Source organism: Mauremys mutica, chromosome 1 (genome assembly GCF_020497125.1).
Source record: "Mauremys mutica isolate MM-2020 ecotype Southern chromosome 1, ASM2049712v1, whole genome shotgun sequence".
Classification (NCBI taxonomy): domain Eukaryota; kingdom Metazoa; phylum Chordata; order Testudines; family Geoemydidae; genus Mauremys; species Mauremys mutica.
Window position 1 is genome coordinate 364,257,163 of NC_059072.1, and position 17,334 is coordinate 364,274,496.

The 17,334-nt window shown below is 44.1% G+C and overlaps 2 protein-coding genes across 2 annotated transcripts; both read right to left on the reverse strand.

The window, feature by feature from the left end:
- Positions 1-673: 673 nt before the first annotated feature.
- On the reverse strand, positions 674-1,612 carry LOC123362498 (olfactory receptor 52E2-like). Its single transcript, XM_045002844.1, has one exon. It carries the CDS (start codon positions 1,610-1,612, stop codon positions 674-676), a length of 939 nt encoding a protein of 312 aa, XP_044858779.1.
- A 14,324-nt stretch (positions 1,613-15,936) lies between these two features.
- LOC123362503 (putative olfactory receptor 52P1) lies at positions 15,937-16,893 on the reverse strand. Its single transcript, XM_045002856.1, has one exon. The coding sequence runs from the start codon at positions 16,891-16,893 to the stop codon at positions 15,937-15,939; it is 957 nt and encodes a 318-aa protein (XP_044858791.1).
- Between the last annotated feature and the right edge of the window lie 441 nt (positions 16,894-17,334).

Here is a 17,334-nt window from a genome sequence, read left to right on the forward strand (position 1 = left end):
CTCCAGCTCCAGATCCACGACTCTGCCTCAGCACTGTTGCTCTGCCTCCAGCCCAACTTGAGGTGCTGAAAACTGCATTAATAGCCCAAAATCACTTAAAAACTAACCTAAAAGTAGCCCAATCTACTTCCTGAAACTTTTTATATTCACACATTGGCCTATACATCAAATAACAAATTAAAGCTTTCATTAGATACCTAGTACAAATTTTATATTTAAAAAAAAAAAGAAAACCTACAAGTCCTATCAGGAGTTTTTCCACATTAGCAACACACCTCTAAGGTGACAATCAAATTCCAAATCAAAACACCAGTACAGATACTTGAATCCTGATTGAGGGCTGCAGGTGTTTCACACAAAAAATGACAAATGGTGGCATTAAATATAGCCCCAAATTATCCCCAAACTCAAATGATGAAAAAACAGTAATAACATTATCATATTAATTATTTCTAATTGCATTCCATGATGCTAGTCAATGTCCACATTTTGTATTGAATTCGTTTGTTACTGTTAGTCTTTGGTTTATTCCTGAAGTGTTGGACATAGAAAATCAGGTAAATTTTCCCACAACACTGAGCTCAGCCAAACTCGGACAGAGCACCCTTGATTAACGAGGGGATATACTTTCTCCTTCTTGTCACACAGGTTTCAAGTCAGTGGCCCCTGGCAATCACTTTCTGCAGATGTATTTGCCCACTTTGTCACGAAGCTCTTTGGATTTGACCCCATAAATGATTGGGTTGAGCAGGGGAGGGATGAGGAGATAGAGGTCAGCCAAGATGATGTGAACGTGGGGAGCGATGCCCTGACCGAACCGGTTTGTCAGGTTGGAAAAGAGGCCGGGAGTATAATAGGTCAGCATCACACAGATGTGGGCTGTGCAGGTGTTGAGGGCTTTTTGGTGGGCATTCTTGGAGGAGAGTCTGAGAACGGCCCTGATGATCAGACCATAGGACAGGGCAATGAGTGTCAGGTCTGACATGTTGACTACAAAGAATAGCACCAAGCCGTATGTCCTGTTCATAGTAATGTCCCCACATGACATCTTCGCCACAGCTATGTGCTCGCATTGAGTGTGGGGGATAATACGATTTGTACAGAATGGCTGCTGGCTCAGGAGCAGGGGTAGGGGCATAATGAAGAGAACAGCTCTTATCAAACCCACTAGCCCTAGCTTAGCTATCCGTGTGTTATTGAGGATGATGGTGTATCTCAGAGGCTTGCAAATGGCAACATAACGATCAAAGGCCATTGTCACAAGGACCGCGGAGTGCATAAGAGAAACAGTGTGAAGGAAAAACATCTGGGTGAGGCAGCCACCCTCAGTAATGCCTTTCAAATTGAACCAAAATATACACAATATCTTTGGCACAATGAAGGTAGGTGAGGCAATGTCTGTGAGTGCCAGCATGCAGAGCAGCAGGTACATTGGATTGCGGAGAGTCTGCTCTTTGTATACAACAAACAGAACTGTGAAATTTCCCAACAGGCCGATAATGTAGAACATAGAGAAAGGGATGGAAATCCAGACGTGGGCAACTTCCAGGCCCGGAATGCCCATTAGGATGAACATTGAAGGGTGGGAGGACGTGATGTTGGAAGCTGCCATGAGGTGATCAATGCATCGATTGGGCTCAGAAATGCTCCAGGTGCCTGTGAAGGGAGAGAAGCACAGCAAAGGGCGGTTAGACACTTTATAGAAAATAGTATGATAAATATTTTATAGTTAACAATCTAGAACTGGAAGTGATCAGTGAAGTGCCAGCATTTACAGGTGGCACCATATTATTTAGCTCAGAGTCAAGTCCAGAGAAGTCTTCTAAGGGAACTGAAAAATCCAAGTGAATGGGGAGTAAGATAGCAGATGAATTTCGATGTCAATAAACTGTGATGTGTATGCCCATTGGAGGAAAAAGCTTAAAATCCTAAACCACTTTACAAGGTTCTGATTTAACTATAAGAACTCAGGACAAGGACCTGGTTGTTATGGTACAGAGCTCTGTGAAACTCTGCTCACAGAGCAAGCATGGACGGAACTAAGCAAAACATTGGGATCCAGGAGGAGCAGGATGGGAAATCATACAGAAAATACAATGCCATGAAATCAGTCATTCAATGTTTCACCGTATCTGGTCTCCTCTGTGTAGTATTGTGCAACCTTATCTCACAGGATATTGCAGACTAGAGGGGTTATGTCCAGGGCAAGGAGAATGATCAAGGGCCTGGGGAAACTCTCATACGGAAAGAGGTTGAAAAGACTGAGATTGTTACATTACAGAGGAGATGAATAAGAGGAAATATGAGAAAATACCCACTGGTAGAGTAGATGGAGAATATATTCTCCCTGTCTCATAACACAAGATCAAGAGGACATTCAACTAAACTGAAATGTGGTAAATTCAAAACTGATAAAAATAGAATGTTTTCTTCCCTCAATGCTTAAATAGACTGAGGAACTCCTTGCCACAAGATGTATTTGAGGCCATGAGCTAAGCAAGAATGAGGAAGGGTTTGGACATGTACATGGATAGTGAGACTTTACACCTTCAGCCTCTCCCAACAAACCACAGTGCGGCCTGCTTCTCTCTGTAGATCTCTCTCCCTACCCCCACAACCCTCAGCACTGCCTGCTTGTCCATCTATACTCTTCTCCCCACCTCCATAACACACAGTACTTCCCACCTCAGTATATATCCCAATCCCTGCCTCCAGAACCCCCAGTGCTGGCCACTTGTCAACGTATGTTCCCCACCCCACAACTTCGAGCCCTGCCACACAGTGATACCCCTCAGCCGGGACCATAATCAGGTGCCAGACCCCAGAGAGGCAGCTCACAGAAATACCTCCTCAGACTAGGTTGAACTCAGTGTCTGCCTGCACTAGGGAAAAGGAACCTATTCAGTGAAGGGACTTATTCCAGTGAAGGGAACCCCAGCAGCAGCTCAGCCTGTGCAGGGAAGGAGAAAGGGACAGACCCAGCAGGAGGGAGAGAGGACATGGAGACTAAAAGGAGCCAGTGTGAGTAACTCTGCCTCAAAGCAACACAAAGCTTTAATGTACTACAGCCCATTAGAAACCCAGACACCCCTTCCTGAGGCTGCTTTTCTGTGTTGGCAATTGCTGACGTTCCCACAAGACTGTAGTGGGGCTGCTCACGGGAGGAGGGATGGTCCAGCTGGGGGATTGGTCAGAGACAATCTGCTGTAGTGTGGTCCACATTCCGATACAGTCTGAGACACCCTCTATCCCAGGGGGCCTCATTACGCCTCTTTGCTCTGTGCATTAGGCAGGATGTCCATTCCCTATTTTGTCCAGTTTCAGGACTCTGGGTCACTGTGATGTGCATACTGCATGCCCCCACTTCCCCCCACCCCAACACACATAAACACTGTGCATCCCTGAACTTCCCACAGTGAGATTTCCAACACCGCTGGTTTCCTGTAAGCCAGAAACATGCTTTTATTTTTTACTGCCTTTTGATGCTTCTCATCCTGTCTAGACCCAGAAATGCAGGGTCACAGAGAAAGCAGACCCTCCCTTCCTCCCTGAAAAAAAATGTTATCCTAATTGTTCATTTACGAAAATGATTAGGGGACTAGGGCATCTAATTTATGAGGAGAGGCTGAGGGAACTGGAGTTATTTAGTCTGCAGAAGAGAAGAGTGAGGGGGATTTGATAGCAACCTTCAACTACCTGAAGGGGGGTTCCAAAGTGGATGAAGCTCGGCTGTTCTCAGTGGTGGCAGATGACAGAACAAGGAGTAATGGTCTCAAGTTGCAGTGGAGGAGATCTAGGTTGGATATTAGGAAACACTATTTCACTAGGAGGGTGGTGAAGCACTGGAATGGGTTCCCTAGGGAGGTGGTGGAATCTCCTTCTTTAGAGTTTTAAGGCCCAGCTTGACAGAGCCCTGGCTGGGTTGTTTTAGTGGGGTTGGTCCTGCTTGAGCAGGGGGTTGGACTAGATACCTCCCGACATCCCTTCCAACCCTGATATTCTGTGATTCTATGAACCTCTAAGGATTTCAGCAACTCTCCTGTTAGCTCCTCTTTGGTTCAAATGAGCTCACCCAATCTTTAGCAGCGACAGGACAACTCCAGTTGTACTCACTGGAGGTTCGTGGCCGGTGTGAACCAGGACATTCATTTAAGTCCTTATTTGGGGATTTAGGGTGAACTTTGGGCCATGCTGGGAGTTCTGCCATGAACTCAATGGTCCAATATTTCATTCTTAAATTTCGGCCCCCAGCTGTGAAAATCACTCCCAGCTTCACATCCTGCTAGAGAGAGCACTATTCTCTACGGTGCTGAAAAAGTCTGAAGGAAACCCCCAATTTATGTGGTGTTCTGAGATAAGGTGTTAAAGATGGGGATGGGGATGGGGATTCCAAAACACACAGGGGCCCAGATTTTCCCTCAGGGAAGTCAGTGTAAATCTGGAGTGACCCACTGATGACAGAATGTGAGAGCAGAATCTTTCCACTGTGTGAAATCTTGTGTAATATCACATTCTTCTTGTGCAAAATCTAGTAACACAGATACCCGCTGCAGAGGTCTTGGCTGCACTTCCTAAGAGACCAGTGAAGTTGCTCAATTGGAACACTTGGGTGAACCAGAGGAAAAATCACATAGACCGAAAAAAGGAAAAAGAACAGGAGTACCTGTGGCACCTTAGAGACTAACAAATTTATTTCAGCATAAACTTTCGTGGGCTACAGCTAAGGTGCCACACATACTCCTGTTCTTTTTGCGGATACAGACTAACACGGCTGCTACTCTGAAACCCGTCAAAAAAAGGAAGTTACTGAGACAGATTGAAGGACACAGTAAGAGACAAGGAATTGATCTGAAAAACAAATATTTGTCTAAACTATTTCTAATACATTTTTAGTTCCAATTATTCCAAGTAAATCCCTTGGTGTTTCTGACAATATTAAGCAGTTCAAGATGTTTGTGCTGGTGAATTCCTGCCCACATGGTTCTTGACATGAACCCTGGAGCCCTCCCTGAGCCCTCAGCACTAACTTTATTGCAGAAACAGGCAACTCACCAAAATACCACTCTGTAGAGAGGGAATCTCCTTACTGCGACAGGAAGGCAGAACTCTGAGATCAGTGCATGAGTCTCACATGTCAGACGCTTGTTGTGCTGTACAGAAACCTTTATGATTCCCCGGTACAGTCCCTGAGGACTCTTATGTTGGCCAGGACTCTCAGGCAATTCCCTCTGCTCTGTGAGCAGCAGGAATAGCAGAAAATAGACTCTGGACATCTTCAGCCTGTGAGCCTCAGGAATAAGAAGTGATTTGCTGTTAACAGAGGCTCAAATTGTCAGGGCAAAAGGGAATATTAACATTTAGATGAATCTTGGGTGAAACAAGATCATTGTCTATATGTCTCTTTGCAGTTTGTGATGATAGTTTGCCTAATGGCTAAATTGCCCTTTGTTGATCTGTGTAACTGATTATCAGTGGTGTTTAGAAAATAGAAGGTTACATCTAAAGCCTATTGTTTACCCAGGACTGTATCGTCAAGTGGATGCTAGAAAACTGCATCTTGGGTCCTGATGCTGTTTAACTCAGATCTAATTGAGATTTCATGCAGGGGAAGCCTAAGCCACAAGGACTGAGATCCTAGTTCTGACTGTACTGCCCTGAAATATAAACTTTGGACTATAACCTATGGACTATTTCTCAAAGAACTCTTTGCAACTACAAAGCTCCCATCTCTGCTTTGTATCTGAACTTCAAGAATTGAATTCACGTCTGTATATATATTGATCTTTTAACCATACACTCTCTTTTTTCTTTTAATAAATTTTAGTTTAGTTACTAACAATTGGCTGTAAGCACGTATTTGGATAAGATTTGGAATACTCAGTAACCTGGGAGGTAATGTGCACAATCCTTTGGGACTGGTAGAACCTTTTCTTTTACATGATGAAATGAGATTTTCAGTAATCGTTGTCATATTTGACTTGTGTGCCTAGGTGGAGGCCTGAGGTGTAGTTATTTTAATAGAACTGTGTTGCTGGCTTCTGAATAACCAGTGAGGTGTAACAGAAGCTGTTTTGTGCTGGCTTTGTAAATCTAAGTATTGGAATATCCACCAGCTTGCTGGAGGGTTGCCTGCTCCTTTCTTTGTAGTTCACCCTAACTGAGTGGCCCCTAATGGGCCCTGGTCACGCCATGCCCGTCCTTTCAACTAGGTTATCAACATGGAGGAGTTGGTTGAGAGGAGCTTTAGGTATTCTACTGGGACAGGCCAGTGTGGTAGTGAGAGAGAGCCTGGAGAAGTGCAAGAGCCGAGGCCAGGTGCAAGATCTGAGGACTGAACCAGAGGCTGTGAACCAAAGTCAGGCCATGTATTAAAGCAGATGCTCACAAGTTCACTGTCCATCACGTGACACTGGCAAAGTTGTTGCTAGTGTACTAGGCACTAGATATTTATGTTAATATTTTCCAGCTAGTGCAGATACATCCTGTGACATGCTATACCTTGGGGAAACACCCTGTAACCCCCATATTCCTCCTCTGTATATAATTGTGATATTACATATAAAGCATGCCATGTGAGGTATCTGGGGAAAGGTTACGATCTGCTGAACATCATTGTTCTATCCAAATGTGTATCATCAATACATATGAAATTATAAGAATGGAATTGTGTGGTTTTCTCTAAAATATTCTGCGGGTTTGGGAGGCACCGAGATACTGTCTCTACAGAGACGATGACAAGGGAGGTAACCAATACCTGGGTGGCTGCTGTTGAACAGAAATCATGATCCTTTGTCCAGCAAGGAAGTTACAATTGAATGGCTCACCTGCATGCAGCTACACCAGGGGAATTGTTCGGCCTGGCCTGGAGACTCAGCAAGGCCCCCAAACAGAACTAAGTGGCTACATGTGGGGCGTTTCTCCTGCCCCCACCTTTGCTGCAAGCAACAAGGACACTGAGGAGAAGACTGAACCACACCAACTAAGGGGACTGACCCAGATTTCAAGGTTGAAACCAACATACTATGGATTGCAATAACCAAAGGCCTGGGAAAATGCTTACTCTAGATGTTGCCCGGTCTAATAAGTTTGAGAGTTTACACTTCATGCTTCCATTTTATTTCTTTTGGTAACTAACTCTGACTTTTTGGCTATCACTTAATATCACTTAAAAGCCATCATTTTAGTCAATACATTTGTTTTATTGTTCATCTTTACCAGTGAGTTTGTGTGAAGTATGTGGCAAATCTACCCAGGTTTCACAAGGGCTAGTGTAGATCCACTTTCAGTTGATGAGGCAGTGAACCAATTAATAAATCTGCATTGATCATCTTGAGCCGTGCAAGACAGTATATTCCTGGGGTCTAGTGCTTGGAGCTGGATAGGGAGAGGAGAGGTGAGTTGGCTCTGGTAACTTTCTCTGTGTAATTCATGAGTTGCTCTGGGACCATTCATGCAATCTAGCTGGGTGTGGGGGTCTCCATGTATTGCTGTGCTGAGTTATAAGAGCACTGTGAGGGTTTGCTGCTAGTCAGTAGCAAGGCTTTGTGAGAGACAGCCCAGGCTGGAGATAGTTAAGGGTGCACAGTCCCAGGTTGCACCCTAGGGATCCTGTAACAAAACTTCCTTTTGTACAGGATAAGATGGTTTGACATAGAATGCATAGAAATGGTTTGTCTAGGAGGGGAAAGCAGAGACTCCTGCTGCTGACTGAGCCAGTTGGCACTCAGATATTAGAGTACCTGAAACCATGGAGGGAGGGTGTAATGGCTTTGCTTTGAAGGCAATAAACTTGGTGGAGTGCCTTTGTCACTGAACCGTGCCTGTGGTCTTTCTTTATGAGTAACATTGAGGTCTGCTGAATGAGCAGGCTGCCTTGTCTGCTAATACTGATAACACTGGAACTCCAAGGACAGAAGCACCGAGCAGCCTGAACGGCGTTACGGAGGGAACAACATTCCAGCCTTCGGCCCTTAACAGCGGCCAGCTGTCACTCTGGGGAACAGGTACAACAGTCACTGACTTGCTCCAGACAGTAGAGTCATTCTCACCTGGGCTCAAAATGTGGCCACTGCCTCAGTTGCTGGGGTTCAATTACTACCCCATTCACCAAAGTGATTTCCTCTGAGACATGGCTAAGGATAAGATTATGTCATGGAGATCCCAGAATCCCGGACTTTCAGAGACTTCCCTGACATTGTCCACTTTAGCCCTGGGGTGTCAGAGCCAGAGCTGTCAGCCACTGCTGGCAGCGGGGGACCCGAAGAGCTGTCAGCCCCAATGGCAGCAGGTACCAAACTCAGGTTTTAGCCCTTACCAGCCGTGTTCCCTCAGCTGGTGCCAGACCCCCGTCGATATTTCTCTTCATGAAAGCAACATCAGTGTGTCTTGTCATGATAACCAAGGAGCGTTGCCCTCACTCTATGGTAACCAAGACTGGTATTAGACTCCCTGGGGGCCAAGGGAAAAATTAAGGAGTGGCCCCATTGCCTGGTGCCAAAGGCTGAGTTTGTTGCCTGGGGCTGAGGCCTGAGCCACCTGCCATTGCCAATCACCGCCCCCGAACATTCCCCCATGCCCCCTAGCAGGGTACACCCCACAGGGTGAAAACCTCGGCTTTACTGTGATTTATTTCCACTTTTGGAGATTAAATTACTTTAATACTCACAGAACATTTACCCACAGTGACTCGCTTTGTGGCACTTCCTGCTCTATTTCGCCCCAGGCAATTTCCCTGCTTGTTAGCCCCTAATGCTGGCCCCGCGGGTAATCCTCAGCAGCCAGCAGGTTAAGCCCCAGTTGGTGGCCTAGGCTGGTCTAGTGTGGGGTGGGGGGCTAACAAGACAGCCCAATGTTCAGGGGGCTACTGCATTGCTACCACCACCTCCTCAAAGGTGGTATGTAACGCCTGACGGTCATCACCAAGGCCCATCTTCATGATCGTACCAGGATCAAATTGGGATTTGAAGTCTCACTGTCAGATTCCTCACTGCCCCTGGGCGCTGGAGAAAGGACAGTGTTTGTTGCACCAGGCATTGCTGCTGATCCGTGTCCTATTTCCGCTTTGAAGAGGCTCTGCTGTCCCCCTGGGAAGCTGAAGAGCCACCCCTTTCCCAGAGCTGGCCCCAGCTAACTGGAGTTCCCTCTTTTTAACTCTTCCTCCAATTCTGGTATTTGTGAGAGTGGTGGAGCAGGGCTTTTCTGGCCCAAAGCAGCTCCTCAACCCCTGCCACCCTAGTCTGGGATTATATGCTCGCTCTGTCACATACGTGCTTTCAAAACTTGTTGCTATTTTGTCATCCCCAAATGCCTGAGCCATCTGGACTGGACACCTTTTGACCACATACCCATCCTTAAAGGCTTTTGACATTTCTCTAGCTCAAGGGAGGCCTTGTAAACTGCAGCCAGTCTTGTAGTTTGTATAGTTGCAGGTTTTATCAGCATTTTTCTCTGCTTTTGATGTTTGTTTTTCCAGTCCTTCACTAGAGCAATACATGTAATGTTCGCTGACATTGTTCTCCTTCGACACAGCTATCGTCGGCACACAAAGCTCCATTGTCCAGTACTTTCAGTGACCATGTAACTTTCTTCCCACTTAGCGTGAAATGCTCTGTTCTCTGCATCAGCTTTTCTTTCCCTAATGGCAGCCACTGCCATTACTTGCACCCTTGCACTTAGATTACCGTTGTACCACATTTGTGGTTTGAAAATCCACAAAGCACATGCCACAATAAACACAATGCAAAGCTCTGCTCACAGCAGAAACTCAAAAACAACCACCCTTCTGACTCAGGCCACGTCTACACTACCATGGTAAATCCATAACTTGAGTTATGTGAATAAAACTGAAGTCAAGGTAGCTAAATACATTTACTGCGGTGTCTGCATCGCTCTGTGTCAATGGGACACACTGTCCCATCGACTTACCTTATGCTTCTCAGGGTAGTGGAGTACAGAAATTGATGGGAGAGCACTCTCACATTGATTGAGCATGTCTTCACCAGACCTGCAAACTCGATGTTGCTGCAGCAATCGCAGTAGCGCCAAAACCATGCACTCAGGGAGCAGACTCCGTCAGCGGCCTCACAGTCAGCAGCTGCCATGGGGAGCAGGGATCGCAGAGAGCTGAAAATGGTTTTGTGGTTGGACTAATCATCTTATGGGCCTGTGCCTTGGTGGCCAGCTGCTCAAAAGAATCAGAATTACAGGGTTAGAAGGGACTGCAAGGGTCATCTAGTGTAACCCCTTGCCAAGAAGTCCTTCTGCTGTGCTCTGTCCTCCTTCCTCAACTTCCAGCCATGTTCCAGGAACCATGCCCCCATTCTCTCCTCCAGCTGGGCTATCTCCCTCATCCTCTGCAGCTGCCTCTCCTCCCTCTGTCTCTCTCTGAACTCCAGCTGTTCCTCTGCCTTGGCCACACCGTCCTGCAGCATTTCATCCTTTTCCTTCTCCCACACCAGTTGAGTGTCTTGTCCCTCAGGCTCCTGGTCCCTTTTCTCTGCCCATCTGAGCTGTGTTAGTAAATATTAACTTTTAAAGATTTTTTTATTTTAAGCTCTTGTATTTCTTTTAGATACCAACCAAAAGCCTTTTTATTTTGTGAATTTTTTTTTAGATGGGGCCACCAGATCTGCACGCAGTATTCAAGATGTGGGCGTACCATGGATTTACATAGCGGCAATATGATATTTTCTGGCTTATTATCCATCCCTTTCCTAGTGATTCCCAACATTCTGTTTGCTTTTTTGACTGCCGCTGCACAATGAGCGGATGTTTTCAGAGAACTATCCAGAATGATTCCAAGATCTGTTTCTTGAGTGGTAACAGCTAACTTAGACCCCATCGTTTTGTATGAATAGTTGGAATTATATTTCGCCATGTGCATTACTTTGCATTTATCAACACTGAATTCCATCTGACTTTCCGTTGCCCCCTCACCCAATGTTCTGAGATCCCTCAGTGCCTCTGCAGCCAGCTGTGGACTTAATTATTTTGAGTAATTTTGTTTTTTACCCCTTTTTCCAGATCATTTATGAATATATTGAACATGCCTTGGTCCCAATACAGACCCCTGGAGACACCACTATTTACCTCTGTCCATTCTCACCCTTTGTTTCCTATCTTTTAACTGGATACTTGGCAATGTTTTCCTTCCTTTGTTTATAAATTAACTCCCAGCTCCAAAGGTAAACCCAGGAGCAGCAGAAGCTCTGCTGCATTTAAGAGCTCCGTCTGGGACTAGGGCTTGCACTTTAAGCAGACCTCAAGTTCAGGGGTTGCAGGGTGCAGGGGATAGAGCCCCCCCCACACCCCGCCCTACCTAAACGGTGGCCCTGATCACTGTATTTGAATTCCCTCTTAACTTTGCTGTTCATGTACTGAGGATTGAACAAGTAGCCAGTTGTCAAAAAAATCAAACCATTTTGCAAGATATTGTACTGATACACCATAAAATTTCATGAAGTCTTTCCAGAGACATTCAGCAGTGACCGACAGCATCTCGGTTTTCAGCTTTGGATCTGAAGAATCTGTCATTCTTCCATTGCTGAAGTTTCTCAGAATATTCATTATGGCAGACACTTCACATGCTGTCACACTCTCGTTTTCCAAGCAGAGCACAGTATCACTGAAGACTTTCAGGACATTCTGGAGAAAAAACAGATGAACCTCAACTTTTTTAGGCCCCCTCACCTTGTTCTCCATTTTCCATGTTGAAAAACAGCATCCATAGAGATTTTAGATACTCGTCACTGCCCAGACAAATTAACTCTTAACAGCCTGCCATGTATTTACAAGCCTGTTTACATCTGGGAAAAGACTGAACCAGTGTGTCAGAACGTGGTGCAGTAAAGTGGCATAGTCCGTATTCATGAAGTCAAACATGTCTTGGTGTTTAGTTCATAATTTTTTTTTAAATTGATATGCTGCTTAACATAGGACTCACCGCCATGGTATTTGAAATTAATATTGAAAAATCATGTCCTGGAGTTTACATGGGTCAGACCATTTTCCATTATGAATACATTTTCACCTACTTTAGTGCAGATTAACTAGGGGGAACGGGAAAGTAGGTCCACACATCACAATTAAAGTTATGGCCTGAAGATTAAATAATGTTAATTTCTTTTTCTTTTAGCTTATTTTACAGAGTGGAAGGAATGCCCAATTGTACCAGAGATTATCTGATCCAGACCTTGGATTTGAAGGGTGCATATGGTGCTACAATTTTTGTGATTGGCTTACTGCTTATGCTTGCTTGGCTTTGCATTCTTTGGTTAGCAGAAAGATTGTGTTGTGTTCATTATATTTTAGGAAGCAAAATAAATACCAGAGCTCAAGCAAAGATAAAATATGTTAGTGTAAGTATTTAGAATAATACATCTGGAAGCATCAGACATTATTCCTATGGAATAATGGCCATGGCTTCAGTATTAAGGATCCTAGTAATTCAGGGGAAATGGAAAAATCAATCCTGAAGGGTGAAAATATAGTTTTTGGCTTTTATATTTTTCTGAATATTTGGGGAAATTTAGGGGTATGTGGATATACATATGGGAGTACCTCTAGGATGGAGGTATGGTTCAAAGAGGATAATACATTTGACTACTCATGGGACAGGATGGGAAAAACAGGACCAAACAAAACCAGATGTAAATAGAAACCTTTTGAGATAAAATTTGAGATATGATGGGAAGACGGCAAAAATGTGACATGGAAATATCTAAAACCAAAAAATTTGGAAGAGCAATGGAGATACTTGTCTATACTAAGGGTGGGGGAGAGAACTAATGTTTAGATTTAGTTATGATGAGAACAATCTGAATATGAGTACTCTGAACGGTACCTTTTGGAGTTTTGGATTTGATGTAATCACCTTAGATGTAATTCAAGAACAAGAATTGGCTAATATTGATGTGGGATGGAATGAGTCAATGTCTCTCAAAATATGGGAATATAATAAAATAGTGTATTCTTCTATAATGATAAGATTGAGTTGCTTTAGGAAAATTAAACGGGGAGTAGATTTTCAGGGATATGGTCCGTTGTTTCTGTTTATCAATCAAATACCAGAAAAGAAGATTGAACCAAGAATAATGGCAGACGAACACCCATATAGAAAGAGAGAAGTAATTAAAGCCCCAACCATTGTGGACCAATCAGTCTGGTTGGAAGGAATGCAAATAAACATAAGTACACAATATTCAGAGTAAAAGCAGCAAAGAGTCTTGTGGCACCTTACAGACTAACAGACGTTTTGGAGCATGAGCTTTCATGGGTGAATACCCACTTCGTCGGATGCATGTGTTCAGAGTGCACACCATATGCCTTACCTCTACTACAAGCGTGGCAACAATGGGGAGATGGGACTATATGAAATAAAACAGGTAAAGAGGAATATATTGTAGGTGGCACTGGTGCTGTAGCTGGATTGTTAAACTCATTTGATATTGAGACGTTACATGGGGCTATGTCAGCCTTGGGTAAGATTTTGGGGCTATACAGACACATGTATAACAAAATGTTGGTGCATTCTCCCACCAAGGAATAAGAAGTGTGGAGCTCCCGTTGACACAGGGCCAAGCCTTAAAAATGTCTCTAAATGTGAATTTATTTGGTGTGTCCAAAATTAACAATAAAACTATACTAGCAATACGATATGTACAGATGCAAACTTATGGGCTACAATACAGAGAAAGTACGGTCAATGTGTTCAGTAAGGGGCAAAGACCTTTTGAAGGGCTCTGGCCCCAAACTCCCCACTGTAGCTCAGCCCTGGCTCCCCACTGGCACAGCTGGTCTGTGCTGACCCAGCTGCCCGTTCTGGTCTGCTCCAGCTGCAGCCCCCTAGCTGTGTCTCAGCACCGCTGCTCAGGCTCCAGCCCACATCCACCTTCTGGGCTGCTTCTCTGGCCCTTGTATTTCTTACTCCGGCTGCTGTGCCTCTAGCTCAGCTTCAGGTGCTGCTCAAGTTTTCCAGATTTCTACTGCATTAATAGCCCATAATCACTTAAAACTTAACCTAAAAGTAGTCCCAGCTATTTCTTGAAACAAAGGGTTTTTTTTATTCACACATTCATTTATACATCAAATAACAAATGAAAGCTTTCAGTACATACCTACTACAGATTTGATTTTTTTAAAAAGGTACAAGTCCCAGCAGGAGTTTGTCCACATTAGCAACAAATCTATGAGACAACAAAGAAATTCAAAATTAAACCCACAATACTGGTACTCGTATTCTGATTCAAGGTTGGCAGGGGTTTCAAACAAAAAACAGCAAATATCGGTGTCAAAAAAGACCCAAAGTAGTCCAAAATGTATGTAGTGTAAAAACAACAAGAACATTATTATATTATTTATTTCTATTTGCATTCAATGACAGTAGTGAATGTTCATATTTTGTGTTGAATTAATTTGTTACTGTTAGTCTCGAAAAGGCAACATTTCATCCTTGCTGTCTTCGTCACAAGTAGAATGCTTCTGCTGCTGGTCATACATATCAGTAGTGACCAGTGCAATAATTTCTTTCATTGCTGCAAACTGTTCACAATAGATTTTGTGTGGCTGCATGTACATCCCAACATAAAGAATGTTCTCTAAAACTTCCACTTGCATCTTGTTGAGCTGTTTAGTTTTTATCAAGTTCATCCAAATAACATCCAACTGCAGCATTGCTAAAAGGTAGCAACACCTATGAAAGAGCAAACAAGCCAAGTTTGCTAAAGTCTTTGTCCTCAGCAGCATCCGTGTGTACAAGAAATTCATCCCCAAACTGCTAAACTTTGTTGTCTTGAGTATGAGGCCTCTGAACCATTGGCAAAACTCTCCAATGCTGCTTCAACTTTCCAAGGTCTCCACAAAACAATGGCAAAAATTAAATATCAACCATTCTAGGTCGAGAAGGTCTTAGTACTGCAAACGATTCAATCACCTGGACTTTTAGTGGCAATCTCAGTTTAATCTGTTTCACACACTCCAAAATGAAATCTCAACAGCTACTTTTGACATTTTTGACAACGGTAATGGTTAGTGTGTATTTTGAAAGTTCCAGATGAAAGCGTTGCCAAAATCAACTGCGCAAAGTGGTAAGTTATTGGACCCCAAGGCGATGTCTTAGTTTCTAGAATCCCCAGCAGGGGTAATTTAACTATTCCACTCCTGGTGGTCTCCAGAATAAATCAGTGGGAACCCAGCAATTCTGTCTGATCAGGAATCAAATGCAAACAATCATGCAATCGTCTAACTCTGCAGTTTATTAGATTTAAGCATACACAGACATAAGCAATAGGTTTAGAACATCCAGGCTATTTGACCTTGTCATAAACAGACAGTTAAGGGTTAATGCCTCTTTTACCTGTAAAGGGTTAAGAAGTTCACCTAGCCTAGCTGACACCTGACCAGAGGAGCCAATGGGGGGACAGGATGTTTCAAAAAGAAGAAGGGAAGTTCCCTTTGTCTTAGTCAGTTTCAGTTTTGGCCGGAGTGGAAAAGATCAAGGAATCAGCCTCTTATCAGAGTAGTGAGTATTAAGGAAGGAAATAATTACTCCTGCTCTGGACTTTAGAGTACAGATATGAGGACCTGCATGTGAACCCCTAAGCTGAATTACCAGCTTAGATCTGGTTTTGCTGCCACCACTCCCAAGTACTAACTCCCTTCCCTGGGTAGTATTGAGAGACTTCTTCACCAATTTCCTGGTGAACATCGATCCAAATCCTTGCATCGTAACACAAGGTGAATTTAACCACCACCCCTCCTTTCCCCCACCAATTTCTGGTGAGTCCAGATCCAATCCCCTTGGATCTTAACACAAGGAAAAAATTAATCAGGTTCTTAAAAATAAGACTTTTAATTAAAGAAAAGAAAGGTAAAAGAAAAACCTCCGGGAGATAGCATACAAGCTGACCTCACAGACAACAGATTCACGCAGGTTTAAAGTCATTGGTGTCCTGGCAAGCATATTCTGAAGGTGTATTTGCCCACTTTGTCACGAAGCTCTTTGGTTTTGACCCCATAAATGATAGGGTTGAGCATGGGGGGGATGAGGAAGAAGAGGTTGGCCAAGATAATGTGAATGTGGGGAGCAAAGCCCTGACTGAACCGGTGTGTCAGACTGGAGAAGAGGAAGGGAGTATAAAATGTCAGCATCACACAGATGTGGGCTGTGCAGGTGTTGAGGGCTTTCTGGTGGGCTTTCTTGGAGGAGATTCTGAGGACGGCCCTGATGATCAGGCCATAGGACAGGGCAATGAGCGTCAGGTCAGACCCGATGACTACAAAGGCCATCACCAAGCCATACGTCCTGTTTACTGTGATGTTCCCACATGACATCTTCACCACAGCTATGTGCTCGCAGTACGTATGGGGGATAATGTGGTTGGAACAGAATGGCTGCCTGCTCAGGAGCAGGGGTAGGGGCAGAATGAAGAGAACAGCTCTTATCAAACCCGCTAGCCCTAGCTTGGCTATTCGTGCATTGGTGAGGATGGTGGCGTATCTCAGAGGGTTACATATGGCAACGTAGCGATCAAAGGCCATTGTCACAAGGACGGCTGAGTGCATAACAGAAACTGCATGAAGAAAGAACATCTGGGTGAGGCAGCCGCCCACAGTAATGCCTTTCAAATTGAACCAAAATATACACAGTGCCTTCGGTATGACAGAGGTAGACGTGCTGATGTCTGTGAGCGCCAGCATGCAGAGCAGCAGGAACATCGGCTTGTGCAGGGTCTGCTCTTTGCCTACAACAAACAGAAGCGTGACATTTCCCAACAGGCTGATAACGTAGAACATAGAGAAAGGGATGGAAATCCAGACATGGGCAGGTTCCAGGCCAGGGATTCCTGTAAGGATGAATGTTGAAGGGTCAGAGGGGGTCACGTTGAAAGCTGCCATGAGATGTTCAATGCATCGATCGGGTTCGGAAAAGCTTAAAGTGCCTGTGAAGGAAGAGAAGCACAACAAGGGGAATTACAGACTTTAGAACAAATAGCACAGTAAATATTTTATAGTTATTACAAATCTACTAAGGGGGTGAACAATGACGTGGCAACATCTGCAAATGGCACCAGATTACTTAGGTCACAGCCAAGTGCAGAGAAGTCCTCAGAGGGAGCTAACAAAGCCCAATGAAGTGTCAGAAACTGCAGCTTGTATGGCCTTGGAAGGGAAAACTTGAACTCCTCAAACACCTTGCCAAGTTTTGATTGAACAGCCTGTAGCCTGATTTAGGGTGTACTAATAATATTAAGTTAATTAATCAATTTAATTCTTATTAATTTAATTTAAATAATTAATATTAATAATAAGTAATTGTTAATATTAATAGTATGGCTT